Source organism: Mustela erminea, chromosome 6 (assembly GCF_009829155.1).
Source record: "Mustela erminea isolate mMusErm1 chromosome 6, mMusErm1.Pri, whole genome shotgun sequence".
Taxonomy (NCBI): Eukaryota; Metazoa; Chordata; class Mammalia; order Carnivora; family Mustelidae; genus Mustela; species Mustela erminea.
In genome coordinates this window covers 68660896-68680127 of record NC_045619.1, presented here as the reverse complement: position 1 = coordinate 68680127, position 19232 = coordinate 68660896, and the positions used below count along the sequence as shown (strand labels likewise).

Sequence of the window (19232 nt, the reverse complement as noted above, 5' to 3'; positions counted from 1 at the left end):
AACTTATACATTATATACATCATGTATATATGTATATATATATACACACACTATTTTTATGTCAATGATATATCAATAAAGCTGTTTAAAAACTGAAGAAAGAATTCATCACAGGCAGATCCATATTATAAGAAAGGAAGTTCTTTTTCAGGTAGTAGCAAAATTATAAGGGATGGAAACATGATTTACAAAAAAGAAATGCTGGAAAGCAGTGAAAACATATGAGGGTAAATATATAACATATTTTTCTTATATTTTAAATTTTTTCTAATAATTATTAAACAAAATATGGAGTTTGGGATTTATGACACATGTAGAAATAAAATATGTGACAGCAAAAACACAATGTTTGGGATGAAAGAAATGAATACTATTGAAAAGTCTTATACTATTTGTGAAGTGGTATAATATCATTTGAAGGTAGTCTGTGATAGGCTGAAGATATCCTACAAACCTTTTTTTTTTTTTTTTAAGATTTTATTTATTTATTTGACAGAGATCACAAGTAGTTAGAGAGGCAGGCAGAGGGAGAGAGGAGGAAGCAGACTCCCTGAGGAGTAGAGAGCCTTGATGTGGGGCTCGATCCCAGCACCCTGGGTTCATGACCCGAGCCGAAGGCAGAGGCTTAACCCACTGAGCCGCCCAGGTGCCCCGATATCCTACAGACCTTAAAGGAACCACTAAAATAACAGAGTTATAGCTAATCAACCAACAATGGAAATAAAATAGAATCATTGATAATACTCAATTCAAAAGCATACAGAAAATGAGGAGAAAGACAACACAATAGTTGGGGCAAATAGAAAACAAATATTAACAATTACTTTAAATGTAAACAGTTTAAATGCTCAAAAGACAGAGATTATTAGACTTGACGGAAGAACAAGTCTCAACTACATGCTACTTACAAAACATGCATTCTAAATATAAAGACACAAATAGATTAAAAGTAAAAGAATGGAAAAAGATTTACCATGCTAACAATAAGAAAAGGAAAGCTGAGATGGTTATATTAATATCAGTAGACTTCTGAACTAAGAATAATGCCATATAATATATAAATAATAAATAAATAATAATGCCAATAAAGAAGGTCATTTCATAATGATATAAAGATCAGTTCATTAAGAGGATATAACAATTTCAAATGTTTGTAAATTTAGTAACTGAGCTTCAAAATATATAAAAGAAAAAAAACTGATAGAACTGCAAGGCAAAATCAGTAAATCCACAATTATACTTGATTTTAACACCCTTTTCTCAAAAATTGATAGAACAAGTAGACATAAAAGCAGCAAAAGACTGTAACTTAATGCTAGCAACCAAATTTGACCTGAATGACATTTATAAAATACTCTACTCAACAACATCAGAATATAAATTCTTTGTAAGTTCACTCAGAACACTTACTAGGTTGGAAAATATCCTGACTGTAAAACAAGTCTTAATGCCTTTAAAAGGACTCAAGTAGTGCAAAGTATATTTTTTGACCATTATAGAATTTAATTAAAAATTGATAATAAAAACATATCTGGAAAATCACTGTAACTTGCAAATTTGTCAACATTTGGGAACTTCTTATTACACAAAGATCAAAGAAGAAAGTAAGTGGAAATTAGAAGGTATTTTGAAATGAATGAAAATCCAACATATCAAATTTGTGGGATGCTACTAAAGCTGTACTTAGGGGGAAATTTACTAAATGCTTATATTAGAAGAGAAAAGGGTATAAAACCAATGATCTCACCTTGAGAGACTAGAGAAAGAAAAGGAAAGGAAACCTAAAGGAGGCAGAAGAAAGTAAACACATATCAGAATGGAAATCAATAAAATAGAAAAGAAAAACAAAAACCACAGAAAATCAATGAAACCAAACACTGGTTGTTTGAGAGGCTCAATAAACTGATGACTCTCTGGCAAGATTGATAAGGAAATGGATAGAAGACATACCTGACCAGTATCAGCAATTAGAAATGTGACATCATTACAGATACTAAAAGAATAATAAAGAAATATTATGAACAACTTTATGACAATGAATCTGACAAAGTAGTTGAAATGGACAAATTGTGTGAAAGACACAAATTAACCAAGAAGAAATAGATAACAAGAATATCATGATATCTATTTTCAAGAAATAAAATTTATAGATTAAAAACCTTCCCCCAAAGAAACTCCAGGCCCAGAATGCTTCACTGATGAATTCTATAAAATATTTAAGAAAAAAGTTACTTCTATATAAACTTAGCTAGAAAATGAAAAAGGAGGGTATATATCCCAACTCAGTCTATGAGGCAAGCTTTACCTTATGTCAAAGCAAATACATTACAGGAGAAGAAAACTTCTAGATCAATACTTTTCACAAACACAGATGTAAATATTTGAAACAAAATTTTAACCAATAAAATTCAGTAATATATCAATATTAAAAGAATAAATATTATGATCAAAGGAGGTTTATTTTAAGTGTGTACGGTTGCTTTAACATTAAGAACCATATGATCTTTTTAGTAGATGCATAAAAAGCATTTGACAAAAATCCAATATTCATTCATAATATTCATTGCCACAGTTCAACATTCTGAGTCATGATCCTGTTACTCCTTTGTTTGAAACTTTCCCGTTGCTTCCCATTACCTATTATAAAAATCAAATCCCTCATCCTGGTGTTCAAGGCTCCCTGTGATGACTCCCCAATCTTGGCCCCTAAAACTCTGTTATACCAACTTATGCACTGTTCAGTGGGGCAATGCTATAAAGTGCCTTATATCAACCTGATCCTAGCTTTTTCTGCCTCCTTCACTTTGTTTATACTGCTCTTTTTCTCTAGGCTGGCGGTTCTCAGCCTTGACTGTGCATTAGAATTACTATGGGATTAAAAAAAAAAATACAATGTTCAATTCTACCACTAGAAATTCTGACTCAAAGAGTCTAGGCTAGGGTCAGGATGTTAAAAACCTCTCAGCTGATTCAACTTTGTAGGTACAATTGAGAACTAGTGCATATCCAAAATTTACTTATCTTTCTTAGATAATTCTACTTAACAACTCCTTCACAAAATCTTCCCAGGTCATCCTCGACTGGGAGAAAATTCTCTAAATGCCTTGATACTTAATTTGCCTCTCTCAATCCTTTTACCTGCAGGTCTTCCTGGTCTGAGTGAAAGTTCTTAAAACCATATTCACAAGTCTTTTTTTTTTTTTTTAAATTTTTGCTCCAAATAGATCATTCTTAACACACTGGTTAGATGTTGAGTGAATAATTTCTTATAGTGCTTTTAGATGGTTGAGAGGACACTTAATTATGCACTATAGCTGAATGGTAACAGTGGTTGATTTTAGGAAATCTGACCTAAGCGGAAAACAGATTCCTTTATGTCTGACCTTTAAACTGGCTAGTAAGTCCTTTTAGCCCTCTCACACTCTCTGTCGACATGTGTTTATAATTCACAATTCAGTCTGTTGTTAAAACAACAAGAAAAGCAGGATTAAGTAAATGTATAAACGAGTCAGCTCTTTTATTTTAGCTCTCATATCAACTTTCTTCTTGACCAATTCTTTTTGCCATAGATACCAACCACCATAAAAATGGATTAATTTTTCTTCTATTTTGAACTTAAGCACCTAATAGAAGAGAAAAAAAGACACTAAATCCATATGAATGATTTGCCAATAACAAAAAATAGGGTTGACTTTATTTGTAGGGATTATGTAGTGCTGTTTCCTCTGGCATCTTTGAAAAACCAGCATTCCTTGTTTGGTTCCCTAATAAATTACATTGATTTCTTCTCATTGCTCAGAACATAAAAGAGTTATATTTCAATAAACTGCTTAAGGTTTTAGATGAAATCAGGAATGTAATATCAGATTAAAACTTCATTTCCTTTCTTTTGATGGCTGCATAGTATTCCATCAAAAGAAATCTCACAAAACAAACTGAGGGTTGCTGGGGGGAGGGGGTTTGTGAGAAGGGGGTGGGATTATGGACATTGGGGAGGGTATGTGCTTTGGTGAGTGCTGTGAAGTGTGTAAACCTGGTGATTCACAGACCTGTACCCCTGGGGATAAAAACATATGTTTATAAAAAATAAAAAATTAAAAAACAAAACAAAACAACAAAAAAAACCTTCATTTCCTACTGAAGTAAAGTAGTTCCTATTCCAATAAAAGATCTTAAATAGTTCAAATAGAATATGTACCTGGATCTAGATTGGCCTACTTCTTCAAGAATCATAGAAAAGTGTTTCCAGGCTTTCTCTGCAGGGGATGAGTGTGAAAGAAGTTTCTTTGAATCACCAAACAAAGATAGGAAGTAATCTTCTCCTTCCCCAGTTACTGGTATCTCAGGAGCAAGGTATGGCAGAGCCTGTCTCTTTGTCATTATGGAGCTGTTGATTCCTTTCAAAGAAACCAAAGAGGAAAGAAAGAGAAGTAAATAAAAGGACATTAAAAAAGAACACAAAGCCAGTATCTTTGTTCTTTGCTTCTACAAAATTATTTTCTTTATGCATTTTACTGTCCCTTTCAAACTCAATGAGGATAATTAAAAACTATACACCAAAGTCTATGAAATAACTAGTGATTATTTTTAGTGACACACAATTCCTAGAGATTATGTCAGTTATCTTAAATTATCAATAACATCATTAGCATAATGACTTTTATTTAATTGATTATTCCATTATGCTAGAAGCATCATAAGTTCTCAAGGAGGTAAATATTTGAGTGTCTCAAATTTGGACATGTTATGTATAAATACAACTTTATTTCGTATTAGCCATCCTCCCAAGTTACTACCCATAAATTAAAACTGCAAATGAACCCTTCCTACAAATAGTTAGTAATTTTGCTAGGTAAGGACTTGAATTTCCTCTAATCAACTAAAATAGTTTATTAGAAAGAGAGAGTAATGCTTAATCAGTCTCTAGTATCCTCTTGGAAATTTGTTCTTTTAAAATTTTCGCTACTAAGATTTAAATACAAAATAGTTTCTATAATTTTGCATGGAAAGCAGCAGGCTAGATAAATCTAATGATGTGTCTGCAAAGAGTGAGTAGCGCTATAGAGAGAGACCCTGATGATGTGGTTAGAACAATATGTCTTGGATTTTATCCCAGCTCTGCTGCTTAGTAAGCCAACTGATTTAAACTTTCTAATTCTCCATTTTCCTGAACATAAAATAATACAACCTTGTGTAAGGTAATGTGAGGATTGAAGAAAATGTAGATAACTGCCTAGTACAGTGTCTAGTTTTTAATAGGTGTTTAGTAAGTGACAGCAATTATTGTAGTTCACTACAATAGTGTAGTTCACTGTGTCCAAAATCATCAAAAGACTGAGACAATCTAGAGTTTGCTTCATATTCTTGTATCTTTAACAAAACCAAAAGGTGAAAGATAGCAATGAATAAGCTGCTAAAGAGGATCCCTCAAAATATTTTGTTTAGAAGAAATATTTGGAATTAAGTTAGTTCATTCCCAGTCATTTGAGTATTTACTTAATCCTTAAATTCCTTTGGGGAAGGAGATTATATAGTATTCTTTTTGATGGCCTATCTTGAGGGATGAAAACCTTTATATTGTAAAAAGGAAGAAGAAATTAATTTTAGTTCTAGTTGTTATTTCATCTAGAGGAACAAATGGAAAGGAACCAAAGGTAACAAGTTTCAGTGGATCCAGGCATTTATCTACAGAACCTGAACCTACAGTAACTGAAGAAGACTGCATATCCCAGCTCAACTCTCATCTTGCAAGGGGAAACCACTATAATTTGTTTTTTTTCCCTAAGATCTTGCACAGTTTAATCCAAATATAGAATATATATCATGATGTTACAGGGATAAAGAAGGAAAAATATTCTGTCCCTAGATGTAAGTTGGTATTTTCGCTTTAGAGTGTATGGATTTTAGTCATTGCTAAAGGTCACTGTAATCTTAGGAGGCTTCTTTAAAAAGTGTATAGGCGTACAAACAATGAAGCATAGGGAATAATGGCAGTAGATCAAAATCCTACATAACACTGTGTCACAAGTTTAGCAAAATATCAGAAACAAAATGAAATATAGATAACCAACAGCCAGGCTTAAATATCTATGGAATAATAGAGGAAAATAGAGGCATCAAGTAGTCATGGGTGTGTTTATGCAACCAGTTTTGAAACTTGTTGACTGGTAATTACGATACAGACCCCAAAGCTAGCGTATTCAATGAGGAGGAGGTGCTTACAGATATATTCATAATTATGACTAAATGAATATGAATATGAATATGACTACTTACTATATGCTAGGTGATTTTCATACATATCTTATTTAATCATTAGACCAGCCCTGTGAAGTTGATATTTTAATCCCTATTTTGCACTTGTAGGTGTAATTGGACTCAGGAACACCTAACCTATCATCTCACAGTGTAGAAATATCCTTTAGACAAGTCCTCTGTTTCCAAGACCATGATGTTTTCAGTAAAACATGATAACATTCCTTTGAAGTTCCCTAACAACAAGAGGAACACACTGTGGATATTGCTAAGTGCATTGCTTACACTGTTGGCAACTGTCGAACCTGAATTTTTCCTATTGTAGTAGTTTTCATTTTCTTCTCCTCCAAATTCATTAATGTTCTATCTTTCCACCATTTTTCTTACCATTTATTTCGTTTCTTTGTTATATGTCTGTTTTATCCTTACTTAAGCTATAAGTCTCCTAGTGGCACAAATACACAAGACATTGCTTAAATCTTTCTGGCAGTGTTCAGAAGAAGGGGAGTTAATGCTATAAATTAGAATTTTTATGTAGCAATTCTAGAGCATCTAAACCATCAGCCCATAAACGATTGTGACAATTCAAGATATTTTAATCATGGGGATGATAAATTTGGCCACATACATTTATATTCTCTGAATATGACTAAGTATTAGGATCAATGTTGAGCATAATCAAGTTACTCTGCATATGACATTAAGAAATCTGTGTTATTGGAATTCATTCTGACTTCTAGGCATATAAAAACCTATTAAACTACATGATTTAAAAATAATCTTAAAAAAATTGGTATGGGGTCCCTGGGTGGCTCAGCGGGTTAAAGCCTCTGCCTTTGGCTCAGGTCGTGATCCCAGGGTCCTGGGATCGAGCCCCGCATTGGGCTCTCTGCTCGGCAGGGAGCCTGCTTCCTCCATTCTCTCTCTCTCTTTCTCTGCCTGCCTCTCTGCCTGCTTGTGATCTCTGTCTGTCAAATAAATGAGTGAAATCTTAAAAAAAAAAAAAATCGGTACATGTTTTGCTTACCCAAGCTGTTTTCTGATCTGGAAAGTCCCACTCCTGTAGTTTTAGGAGTCTTCTGCCCAATTGTTGATACAGTTAGTCCACTAAAGTGAGGGTTAGACAGAGTGTAATCAAGAGGCATTTCATAGGATAATGACCATGGAAATGACAGTGCTGGATCTGAATTTGCTGTCGAAAAAAAATGTGCTAAAGATCGCTGTGTCATTAGGAGACTGTCTTGGGTATCTTTTCTTCTGTGTACAAAAATTAGTACAATAAGGAAAGTGAGAAACTAAAAATGAATAGACATGAACATAAGAATCATGAACTATGATTATTACCCAGAGTTCTGCTTTTCAAAGGACTTATGTATCTACATAAGCATAAGGACATCTTATAGTTGTAGTTTTAACAATCTAAATAAGATGCATGAATGTTAAGAAATGCTTTTATTTACTCTTTTAACTAAAAATCAGTCAATCAGGGTGCCTGGGCTTCTCAGCTGATTTAGTATCTGCCTTCAGCTCAGGTCATGATCTTGGGGTCCTGGGATTGAGTCCCACACTGAAGCCTGCTCAGGGGTAGTCTGCCTCTCCTTCTGTGTTCCCTTTCCCTCTGTTCTCTCTTGTGCTCTCTCTCAAGGAAAGTAATAAAATATTTATTTAAAAAATAAAAATAAAAAATAAATATCCATCAATTGTTGCTGTAGATGATTTTGAAAAAGGCCAAAAGTAGAAAGAAGAAAAGAAAAATCACCAAAATGCTACCAAACAAAAATTTTACCAAAAAAATCACAAAATGCTACCAACCATTTCATTCAGGTTTTTTTTTTTTGTTGTTTAATGTTATGTTAGTCACCATACAGTAAATCATTAGTTTTTGATGTAGTGTTCAATGATTATTTGTGTATAACACCCAGTGCTCACTATAACACGTACCCTCCTTAATACCCATCACCCTAAACTCTTCCCCCCAGACCCCTCCCCTCTGAAACCCTCAGATTGTTTCCTGGGGTCCATAGTCTCTCATGGTTCATCCCCCCTCTGATTTTCCCCCCCTTCAGTTTTCCCTTCCTTCCCCTAATGTCCTCCATGCTATTCCTTAAGTTCCACATATGAATGAAATGATGTGATAATTGACTTATGTCACTTAGCATAATCTCCTCTGGTTCCATCCATATTGATGCAAATAGTAGGTATTCATCCCTTCCAATGGTTGAGTGTAATTTCATTGTATATATGAACCATATCTTCTTTATTCATTCATCCAGTGAAGAACATCTTGGCTTCTTCCATAGTTTGGCTATTGTGGACATTGCTGCTATAAACATTTGGGTGCACGTGCCCCTTTGGACCACCACGTTTGTATCTTTAGGATATATACCCAAGTGCAATTGCTCTATTTTCAGTTTTTTGAGGAACCTCCACACTGTTTTCCAGAGTGGTTGCACCAGCTTGCATTCCCACCAACAGTGTAGGAGGGTTCCCCTCTCTCCACATCCTTGCCAGCATCTGTCGTTTCCTGACTTGTTAATTTTAGCCATTCTGACTGGTGTGAGGTGGTATCTCATTGTGGTTTTGACTTGTATTTCCCTGACGCTGAGTGATGTGGAGCACGTCTTCATGTGTCTATTGGCCATCTGGATGTCTTCTTTGCAGAAATGTCTGTTCATGTCCTCTGTGCATTTCTTGATTGGATTATTTGTTCTTTGGATGTCTTCTGTCCATTTTTTAACCGGATTATTTGTTTTTTGGGTTTTGAGTTTGACAAGTTCTTTATAGATCTTGGATACCAGCCCTTCATCTGTAATGTCATTTGTGAATGTCTCCTCTCACTCCATGGGTTGCCTCTTTGTTTTGTTGACTATTTCTTTTGCTGTGCAGAAGCTTTTTATCTTGATGAAGTACCAAAAGTTCATTTTTGCTTTTGTTTCCCTTGCTTTTGGAAACGTGTCATGAAAGAAGTTGCCATGGCAGAGGTCAAAGAGGTTACTGCCTATGTTCTCCTCTAGGATTTTGATGGATTCCTGTCTCACACTGAGGTCTCTCATCCATTTTGAGTTTATCTTTGTGTATGGTGTAAGTGGATGGTCCATTGTCCCTCTGTCTGTGGCGGTTCAATTTTCCCAGCACCCATTATTGAAGAGACTTTTTTCTTTTCTTTTCTTTTCTTTTTTTTTAATTTTTAAAAGATTTTATTCATTTACTTGACAGAGAGAGGGAATGCAAGCAAGGAAAGACTAAGAGGGAGAAGCAGGCTTCCCACTGAACAGGGAGCCCGATGTAGGGCTCAATCCCAGGACTCTGGGATCATGACCTGAGCTAAAAGCAGACGTTCAATGACTGAGCCACCCAGGTGCCCTGAGACTGCCTTTTTTCCATTGGATATTCTTTCCTTCTTTGTCAAAGATTAGTTGACCATAGAGTCAAGTGTTGATTTCTGGGCTTTCTATTCTGTCCCATTGTTCCGTGTCCATTTTTGTGCCAGTCCCATGCTGTCTTAATGATCACAGCTTCGTAAAATAGCTTGAAGTCAAGCATTGTGATGACCCCAACTTTGGTTTTCTTTTTTAACACTCCCCTGGCTATTTGGGGTCTTTTCTGGTTCTGTACAAATTTTAGGATTGTTTGTTCCAGCTCTGTGAAAAATGTTGATGGTATTTTGATAGGGATTGCTTTGAAAGTGTAGATTTCTCTGGAAAGGATAGACATTTTAGCAATGTTTATTCTTCCAGTCCATGAGCATGGAATGTTTCTCCATCTGTGTCTTCCTCAATCTCTTTCATAAAAAGTTCTAGAGTACAGATTCTTTACCTCTTTGGTAAGGTTTATTCCAGGATATCTTATGGTTTTTGGTCCTATTGTAAATGAAATCGACTCCTTAATTTTTCTTTCCACAGTTACATTGTTAGTGTATAGGAAAGCAACTGATTTCTGTGCATTGATTTTGTATCCTGCCACATTACTGAATTGCTGTATGAGTTCTAGTAATTTTGGAGTCTTTGGGGTTTTCCACATAAAGTATCATGTCATCTATGAGGGAGAGAGTTTGACTTCTTCTTTGCCAATTTGGATTCCTTTATTTCCTTTTGTTCTCTGACGGTTGATGCTAGGACTTCTAGTACTTTATTGAACAATAGTGGTGAGAGTGGGGATTTCTGTCATGTTTCTGACCTTAAGGGAAAAGCTGTCAGCTTTTCCCCATTGAGAATGATATTTGCTGTGGGCTTTTCATAGATGGTTTTTATGAAATTGAGGTATATTCCCTCTATCCCTATACTCTAAAGAGTTTTAATCAATAAAAGATGCAGTATTTTGTCAAATGCTTTTTCTGCATCAATTTGAGAGGATCATATGGTTCTTGTCTTTTTTTTTTTTTTTATGTGCTCTAGCATGTTGATTGATTTACGAATGTTGAACCACCCTTGTACCCCAGGAACAAATCCCACCTGGTCGTGATGGATAATCCTTTTAATGTATTGTTGGATTCTATCGGCTAAGATCTTATTATTTTGTACCCATTTCATCATCAGGGATATCTGTCTGTAATTCTCCTTTTTATGGTGTCTTTGCCTGGTTTTGAAATCAGGGTAATGCTGGCCTTATAGAATGAGTTTGGAAGTTTCCCTTCTGCTTCTATCTTTTGAAACAGCTTCAGAAAAATAGGTATTATTTCATCCTTAAATGTTTGATAAGATTCCCCTGGGAAGCCTTCTGGCCCTGGACTCTTGTTTTTAGGAGGTTTTTTGTTTGTTTGTTTGTTTTAACTGCTTCAGTTTCATCACTCTTTATTGGCCTATTCAGATTGTCTATTTCTTCCTGTTTCAGTCTTGGTAGTTTATAAGTTTCCAGAAAGGAATGTATTTCTTCCAGGTTGCTTAATTTGTTGGCATATAGTTGCTGATAATTTCCAATAATTGTTTCTATTTCCTTGGTGTTAGTCATGAACTCTCCCCTTTCATTCATGATTTTATTAATTTGGGTCCTCTCTCTTCTTAGTAAGTCTTTCCAGAATTTTATCTTATTAATTCTTTCAAAGAAGCAGCTTATAGTTTCATTGGTCTGCTCTACTGTTTTTCTGATTTGTATTTCATAGCTCTCTGCTCTAATCTTTATTACTTCTCTTCTCCTGCTTGGTTTAGGTTTTATTCGCTATTCTTTCTCCAAGTCCTTTAGGTGTAAGGTTAGCTTGTGCATTCTGGATTTTTCTACTTTTTTGAGTGAGGCTTGGATGGCTCTGTATTTCTCCCTTAGGACTGCCTTTCCAGTAACCGATAGATATTGGATCAATGTGTTTTCATTCTAATTGGTTTCCCTGAATTGTTTAAGTTCTTTTTTAATTTCCTGGTTGAACCAAACATTCTTCAGCAGGATGGTCTTTAACTTCCATGTGTTTGAATTCCTTCCAATTTTTTTCTTATGATTGAGTGCCAGTTTCAAAACACTATGGTCTGAAAATACACGGGGAATAATTTCAGTCTTTTGGTGTTGGTTGAGACCTGATTTGTGACACAATATATTGTCTATTCCAGAGAAAGTTCCATGTGCATTTGGGAAGAATGAGTATTCTGTTGTTTAGGGTGGAATGTTCTATATGTATCTATGAGGTCCATCTGGTCCAATGTGTCATTCAGAGCTCGTTTCTTTGTTGATCTTCTGCTTACATAAATCTGTCCATTGCTGAGAGTGGAGTGTTAAGACATCCTACTATTAAAGTATTATTATCAATATAATTCTTTATTTTGGTTAATAGTTGGCTTATGTATTCGGCTGTTCCCATGTTGGGGGGATAGATATTTATCATTGTTAGATCTTGTGGGACAGACCATTTAAGTGTGATATACTGTCCCTCTACATCTTTTACTACAGTCTTTAGCTTAAAATCTAATTTTTCTGATATAAGACTTGCTATCCCAGCTTTATTTTGAGGTTCATTGGTTTAAGGTGTTCTCCATCCCTTGACTTTCAACCGTAAGTATCTTTATATTCAAAATGAGTCTCTTGTAGACAGCATCTGGATGGGTGATGCATTTTATCTAATTTGCAACCCTGTGATATTCCTCCCTCCATATGTAAGAAATCTCTTCCCCCTAGCTTCTCTCAGAATAGCTTCACTGGGTCTAAGATTTGCAGGTTTTACCTCCTATATGCTGGGATGTTTTTCTGTTCTTATTGATCTCGGGAAGGGTCCTCTCTGCCTCTTGGACACAAGATGCTTGTTTCCTTCCCCAGATTTGGGATGTTCTTAGCTACAATTTGTTCAAATATGCCTTCTAGTCCTTTCTCTCTCTCCATCCCCTCAGGGATCCCAATAATTCTGATATTGCAATGCTTCATGACATCACTGATCTCTTTTAAGTCTGTTCTCCTATGCTTCTAGTTGTTTATTCTAGGCCTCCTCAGCTTCCTTCCTTTATATCATCTTATCTTCTAGCTCACTAATTCATTCTTCTGCCTCATTACACTGGCTGTCAGGATATACAATTTAGACTGCATCTTGTTCATAGTATTTTTAAGTTTGGCCTGATCAGATCTCATTTCTGCCCTTAGAGATTCTATATTGTCACTAATATTTCTCTTAAGCCTAGATATTGACTTTCTTTTTTTTTTTTTTTAAATTTTTTTTTTTTTTTTTTTTTAAGATTTTTTTTTTAATTTATTTTTCAGAGACAGAGGGAGAGAGCGCGAGCGAGCACAGGCAGACAGAGAGGCAGGCAGAGGCAGAGGGAGAAGCAGACTCCCTGCCGAGCAAGGAGCCCGATGTGGGACTCGATCCCAGGACCCTGGGATCATGACCTGAGCCGAAGGCAGCTGCTTAACCAACTGAGCCACCCAGGCGTCCCAATTGACTTTCTAATTGCTATTCTGAAGTCTATCTCTGACATCTTGGTTTTATTCATAACCATTAGGTCTGTGGCAGAGACCACAGTCTCTTTTTTCTTTGTTGGAGATTCCTCCTCCTACTAACTCTGTGGAGGGGTGGTTTAGAGAATACACAGAGTCCAAAGTATTAACCATGATGTAAGCAAGATGCACCCATTTTATGCAGACCCTAGTGTTGTCTTCCTCTTGTTCTTCCACTCTGTCTTCTGGGGGAAGGGCCTGCCATGCTATTACTCAGGCAACCCTACTTGGGGAGAGATGCCCTGTCCCTGTCTAGGGGTTGGCCTCAATGGAAACCATTTTTTTGAGCTTTTGTTCTCTAGTGGCTTTCTGCATCTCTCCTGAGAGCCAGAGCAAAAATAGTCACACCCAAAACTCTGTCCAAGAGGAGACAAGTCATAGTCTGCTCTTCACTGAACCCTCCAAGATACAGTCTCTGTTTCTGTAGGTGCTACTAAAAAAGGCAGACTCCTGCAGTGGTGTGTGCCCACAGCATATCTCCCAGAAGTCAACCCCAGGGTTGGGGCATGTCTCTGCCTTTTGGGCTTCTAAAACTGTGAGTGTCTAGGTTCATGTGTGTGCACCTGCAGTTCCTGGGTCCTGTGTGGGGACTTCTCTCTGCAAATTTGTGCCTGGTTCCCATTGTAGGATCCTCTTATGCTCCAGTGTTATATCACTTTCGAGGCACCAGCTTATGACAGCTCCTTCCCCCTTCTGTTTATCCTCTGATATCTGCCTGCAGATTCACGACTCCATCCTTCACACCTTGCAACCTGCAGAGATTTTCTCGTTGTAGAGATCCAGATAGATATTCTTAACTCTCAGGCTGATTTCTTGGGTGTTCAGAATGGTTTGGTAGATAGATAGCTAAATTCAGGGACCAGCTGAAATAGGGTCCCTTATTCCTCCACTATCTTGCCTCCTCCACTCCATTCCAGTGTTTCTAACATTTTTTTTTTACTCAAAATTGAGACTCTAGAAACCATTTATATACCACTTTTATTATTTACTATATATTTCCATTTCCATTAACTAAAAAAAAGGTTATAATTCCTGCTTAATATATTATTGTTTAGTAAACATTTTCCTTTAATTCCTGCTAACTGATTTTCCTATATTTATAAAAATTCCAGTTAATGTCTACTTTCAAATATATTCTGAAAATTAATTACTTTGAATACAGTATACATGTATATATGTCTGTGCATGTGTGTACGTGTGTGTGTATGTGTGTATATGTTGAGGGGAATATAGAAGGAAGAAAACAGACTTAATTTCCAGGTATTATTTTTATAATTAAATCTGACTACAAACACAGGTTTTTATTTCTTTCTTTTTCAAAAACATAAAAACATCTGTTAACTAGTGTGTATTTAAACAAAGCCTCTAAACTACAACACAATTATTTTACAAGTAACATAATATTCCCATGGCTTGGCTCATGAAAAGATTTATGACAACTCCATTTTATGAGTCACATTGAGACTTAGTTCCCTTAAAGCAATCTGTGTGCATGTGTATGTATATGTGTATTTAACAATTGAATTGTAAACAAAGTCCTGGGGTCCAAAATCCTCTAGCTTTTTGAAAAACTGGATAAATGGCCAGTTCATGCACCCCGTTATTGTGGGCCACTTATTTATCCTCTGTAAGTCAAGAGCTAAGAATTTTGCCTCCATGGCTTATTTCTATTTTGGTTCTTTATTTTACAGAGTTAATATAAAGATATTTTAGCAAGTCCTCTGGTTTGTTGTTTGTTTTTGTTTTCCAAATATTTCTATAAGGGAACAAGGGCCTGAAGTTTCCAAATTTGCCGAAGTGATGTCAGTCTTAATCTCTTTGTTTACTAAGAGGTATTCATAATCATTTTGTTCTACAATTTGTAAATCATCAGAAGTATTATTATCTGGAGAGCTTTGTACTCAAAACTAGACTTCTCTAAATGTACCTCTCAGAGGGCACAGACATCTCAGGCATTTTTTTTTAATATAAATAAATGGCACTGGCTTGAAAATTGTACTACTAGGCCAGCATATATAAAGCTTGAGCATTAGCTATTATGCTGACACCTAAGCACTCATCTTTGTCAGAAAACCTCTAACCCATGAAAATATACTCTAGAGTAGGATGTGATAGTTTGTGGAAAGGAGACTAAGAGGTAGATTGTCAAGTTACAATATTTCATCTCTGTCCAACCTGAGACAGGATCATATGACATGATTTCTGCCTGACACTAACATAAGCAGAAAATATACTTTTCTTTTCAAAGTTCCTTACATCTGGGTTTCATTATAAACTGGCTATATCTTTTCAGCATGTTCATTTTAACAGCTCCAAAGTTTTTTTCTTCCTCCAGTAAAATAATACCATTTCCAAATAATTTAATTCCACAGAAGATTCCTAATAAGCCTTTGCAAATGTTGTGATTAAAGAAATCTGGCTTAGGGCCACAAAGTGTTCTTATATTTGTGGCTGAATAAGATTTTTTAAAAGATTTTATTTATTTATTTGACTCAGGGAGAGAAATCACAAGTAGGCAAAGAGGCAGGCAGAGATAGAGAGGGAGAAGCAAGCTCCCTGCTGAGCAGAGAGCCTGATGTGGGGCTCAATTGCAGGACCGTGAGATCATGACCTGAGCTGAAGGCAGAGGCTTAACCCACTGAGCCATACAGGCACCCCTGAAAAAGAAATTTCTAATGGTTGCACACACCTCTGAAAGAGGTGAGACATTTAACAAGAGACATATGTGATTGTCTAAACTCTGCACTCACTATCCTGTTAGAGTTCTTTTGGAAGATGAGAGATTTGTCCTAGTGCTTAGTTAGCTTGCCCTCTATCATACGGAATTTTGTAAGTCTTCTTACATTTTGTTTCCTCTGTAATTGATTAAGTACTACACCAGAGGTAGTTATAAAAGTTCAATTCCCACATTTCAGTGTTATTTTGGGAGATGCTACATTGGTAATTCTGACAACAATCATTTCTCAGATGACCTCTAAGAACAAATATTTTAAAAATGAACTTATCAGTAAATACAGGACATGTAGGTACAAAATAACTAGCTTTAAATTGGGTATATTCAATACTAGAGGTCATTTAAAAAAAATTAGAAAACCCATGCTCATGTTTTTATTGATAGAATGATTCATACTAGTAGTAAAAATAGGGACTTGTAGGGTTTTTTTGTTTTGTTTTTTTTTGGTTACTGTTCTTGTTTTTGTTTTTGTTTTTGGGGGTAGCAAGGAAGTTGTAGTTTTTATTCAATGTCTTCACAGGCATTTCCAAAAAACACAATTCTCTAGCAATTCATTGTCTCAAAGGTTAGTAAAAGAGTTCTAAAGAAATTGTCTGTCAATTGCCTTAACATGTTAAGTTCTGAAATCTCAACCATGTCTTATATGACAGAGATCTGTCCAGGTGAATTTTTGCATTATTGAAGGACTCAACTTCATAAAACTGGAGTTAAGAAAATAGTTGTACATTATAGTTAATTAATTTTAGAAGATATTCTAAATCAATGCCATCAACAGGAATCAATTCTAGTTACAGCTACTTAAAATAAGATGTTTTGAAATAAGAGGTCAAGTACTCTATCATTATCCTCTAAATCTCAGATCCTCCTCTCATTTGTGCCATTCTTACTGTGTTTGATTCTTCATTTTATCTTCCTGCTCATGAAGTTCATTCTGCAGGGCCACCGAAGTTTTCTGACTGGCTTGCATGCCTTTCATCTTGGCTAGGAGAAAATTCTCTTTTCTTTCCTGGGGAAACAAGTCACGATACTAGTAATAAATATAGCTGAAGTTCAAGGTAGATTTTTTTTTTTTTTTGAGTGACCTCAGCTGCTAATCTAACTACCTCAAGCCATCTGCCAGATCTAATAATTTCTTTCCCAAGCTGGTGCCAGAACCAGGTTTCTAAAGTAAGTACGTAAGCACTAACAGAGCCAATACTAGTACTGGTTAATCATATTATGCAAATCAAGGTGAAGGTGTGTGGCCTTCACTGGAAGCAGCTCAAGAAACAAGGTGGCAACCCAGCACAGATACCTTTATGACTATAACCTTCACATCTGGCCAACACTGCCTGTTAGAATACTGTGAGGTAATGTCTCCATGGTTACAAAGTTCCAGTCTCTGAGCAATTATGTTGACACTGCACCTGCTTTGTTTTGCAGACATTAAATATGGTAACTTGTTTTTAGGAGAGTCAGACAAATTTTGCCACCAAAATATTCAATAATCTATTTTGGATTTATGAGGCTCAAAGCTAGTATGTAAATATTTGGAGCTTTAGTCACTGTTTTTAATTGTTTTTTTGATTTTTGTTTTGTTCTGACAAATGCTCTTTGAACACATGGAAATAGCCAAGTAGCAGTAACAGAAAACTTGTGTACTTTTCAGGCAGAAAGAAAGCTATCGGTAGAAGTAGTGAAATCAAAGCCAGGAGATTTACATTCTTCTAGTTATGCCAGCAGTATGATTTAGAAGAAATCAGTTGGTTCAGATTCTAACCTTGAATAAAAGATTCACACTTAATATTTTATGGTAATGATGGTATAAGAATAAAATTAACACTGTACACAGTTATAAGATATATTAGCAATATGATTACTGGATGAGTAAATTCATTCAATAAATATTTAATGGACATCTATTCTGTACCAAGAACCAGACAGATACTATGAAGAAATAGTTCTTGCTTCAAGGAATAATGATAAGATATCTTCCAATAAGGATTAGAAAATGGCTTCCATCATGGAATGATGAGCATTATTTAATAAAAAGGACAATGAGCAAAGTAACTGTTTTAATAAGAGAAAATGATTTCTTGGGGACCCTGTGAAATAGTGGAATGGGAGGATCCTAAACTCACCTTGTCACACAGATACTCTTAGATAACAACCACATCAATATAACTAACCCAGAAAATGATCTGAAGACTGGCATAATAGACTCACTACAGTTAACTGTAGAAAGGAGGCCACATGAGAAAATTGTGAAAGGATGGAGCTCCAGCTGGGAAAAAACCTAACTTGAGAGTCTAACCACAAAGACTGGAGAGACATCACAAACAGAGGAAAGGGAGAGGAACATGTCCCACACCAGGCATCCTAGACATGCAGGACCTACACTGGGAAGATGAGTCCCCATAACATTTGGTTTTGAAAATGAGAGAGCTTAACTTTGTGAGTTTTTTTTTTACTTTGTGAGGTGTTTTTTTTTTCCCCAGATTTTATTTATTTATTTGACAGACAGAGATCACAAATAGGCAGAGAGGCAGGCAAAAAGAGAGAGGAAGGGAAACAGGCTCCCTGCTGAGCAGAGAGGACCCTGGGATCATGACCTGAGTCGAAGGCAGAAGCTTTAACCCAGTGAACCACCAAGGTGCCCCAACTTTTTACAGTCATTGGGGCTTAACACTAGGAACTTTTAAAAATTAGTGGGATCAGCTCCAGGAGGGCCAGAGGGTGAGAGAAAATAGTCTCTACCCTTAAAGAGACAGCACACACATAACACTGCCAAGATAGAGCATATAAGTAGCAGTTTGAAAATCACCTGGATATTTATTTATTAATCTCAAAATGTGTGCTAGAGGGGGCAGAAATCTTTAAGAAATTTCTCTAAGAACAAAAGAGCTGGTGGGCACCCTTCCCCCATTTATACCCAGCTTAGATACCCAGACATATGTGGGAATAAACATGAACACTTGCTACTTAGCCCAGGTTTTATTCTGCAAGCAGATGGGCACTTTTTCTAACACCTGTGTGCTCTGCCTGCATATTCTCCTGCACACCGTCCCATTCAACCTGCCTCAATCCTTCCAAAGCTACACCTGATGCATTTTATTCTGCAAGCAGCCCTGACAGTGGCTAACACCACTCCAAAGTGACTCTTGCTCTGGTGAGAAGGGAAGATAATCACACACAAACCAGTTCCACTGAAGCCCCAGAAATGGGCTGGAGAGGAAATGTGATGTGACTGCTGGCTTAGCCCACCAACAAAAACCTCACAGAGGGCAGGACAAAGAGAGGGCTCTGTAATTGGGGGCTGGGAGTGGTCACTGCAACCCAAAAAGACAGACTCAGGACA

The 19232-nt window shown here is 36.1% G+C and overlaps 1 protein-coding gene across 18 annotated transcripts in view; it reads right to left on the bottom strand.

Moving 5' to 3' along the window:
- LMNTD1 (lamin tail domain containing 1) overlaps positions 1-19232 on the bottom strand; it is a 488007-nt gene that overhangs the window by 43426 nt on the left and 425349 nt on the right. For 10 of the 18 annotated variants that reach the window (XR_004286888.1, XR_004286887.1, XR_004286886.1 and 7 more), the window contains 3 exons: positions 16783-16901; positions 7283-7512; positions 4199-4397 (listed from right to left, as the gene is read on the bottom strand). Coding sequence is in view for 14 of the 18 variants with exons in the window: in XM_032347618.1 (XP_032203509.1) it covers positions 4199-4397; positions 7283-7512; positions 16783-16871 (518 nt within the window). In the remaining 4 variants the exon portion in view is untranslated. The other 8 variants (XM_032347626.1, XM_032347624.1, XM_032347630.1 and 5 more) reach the window with 8 other exon arrangements.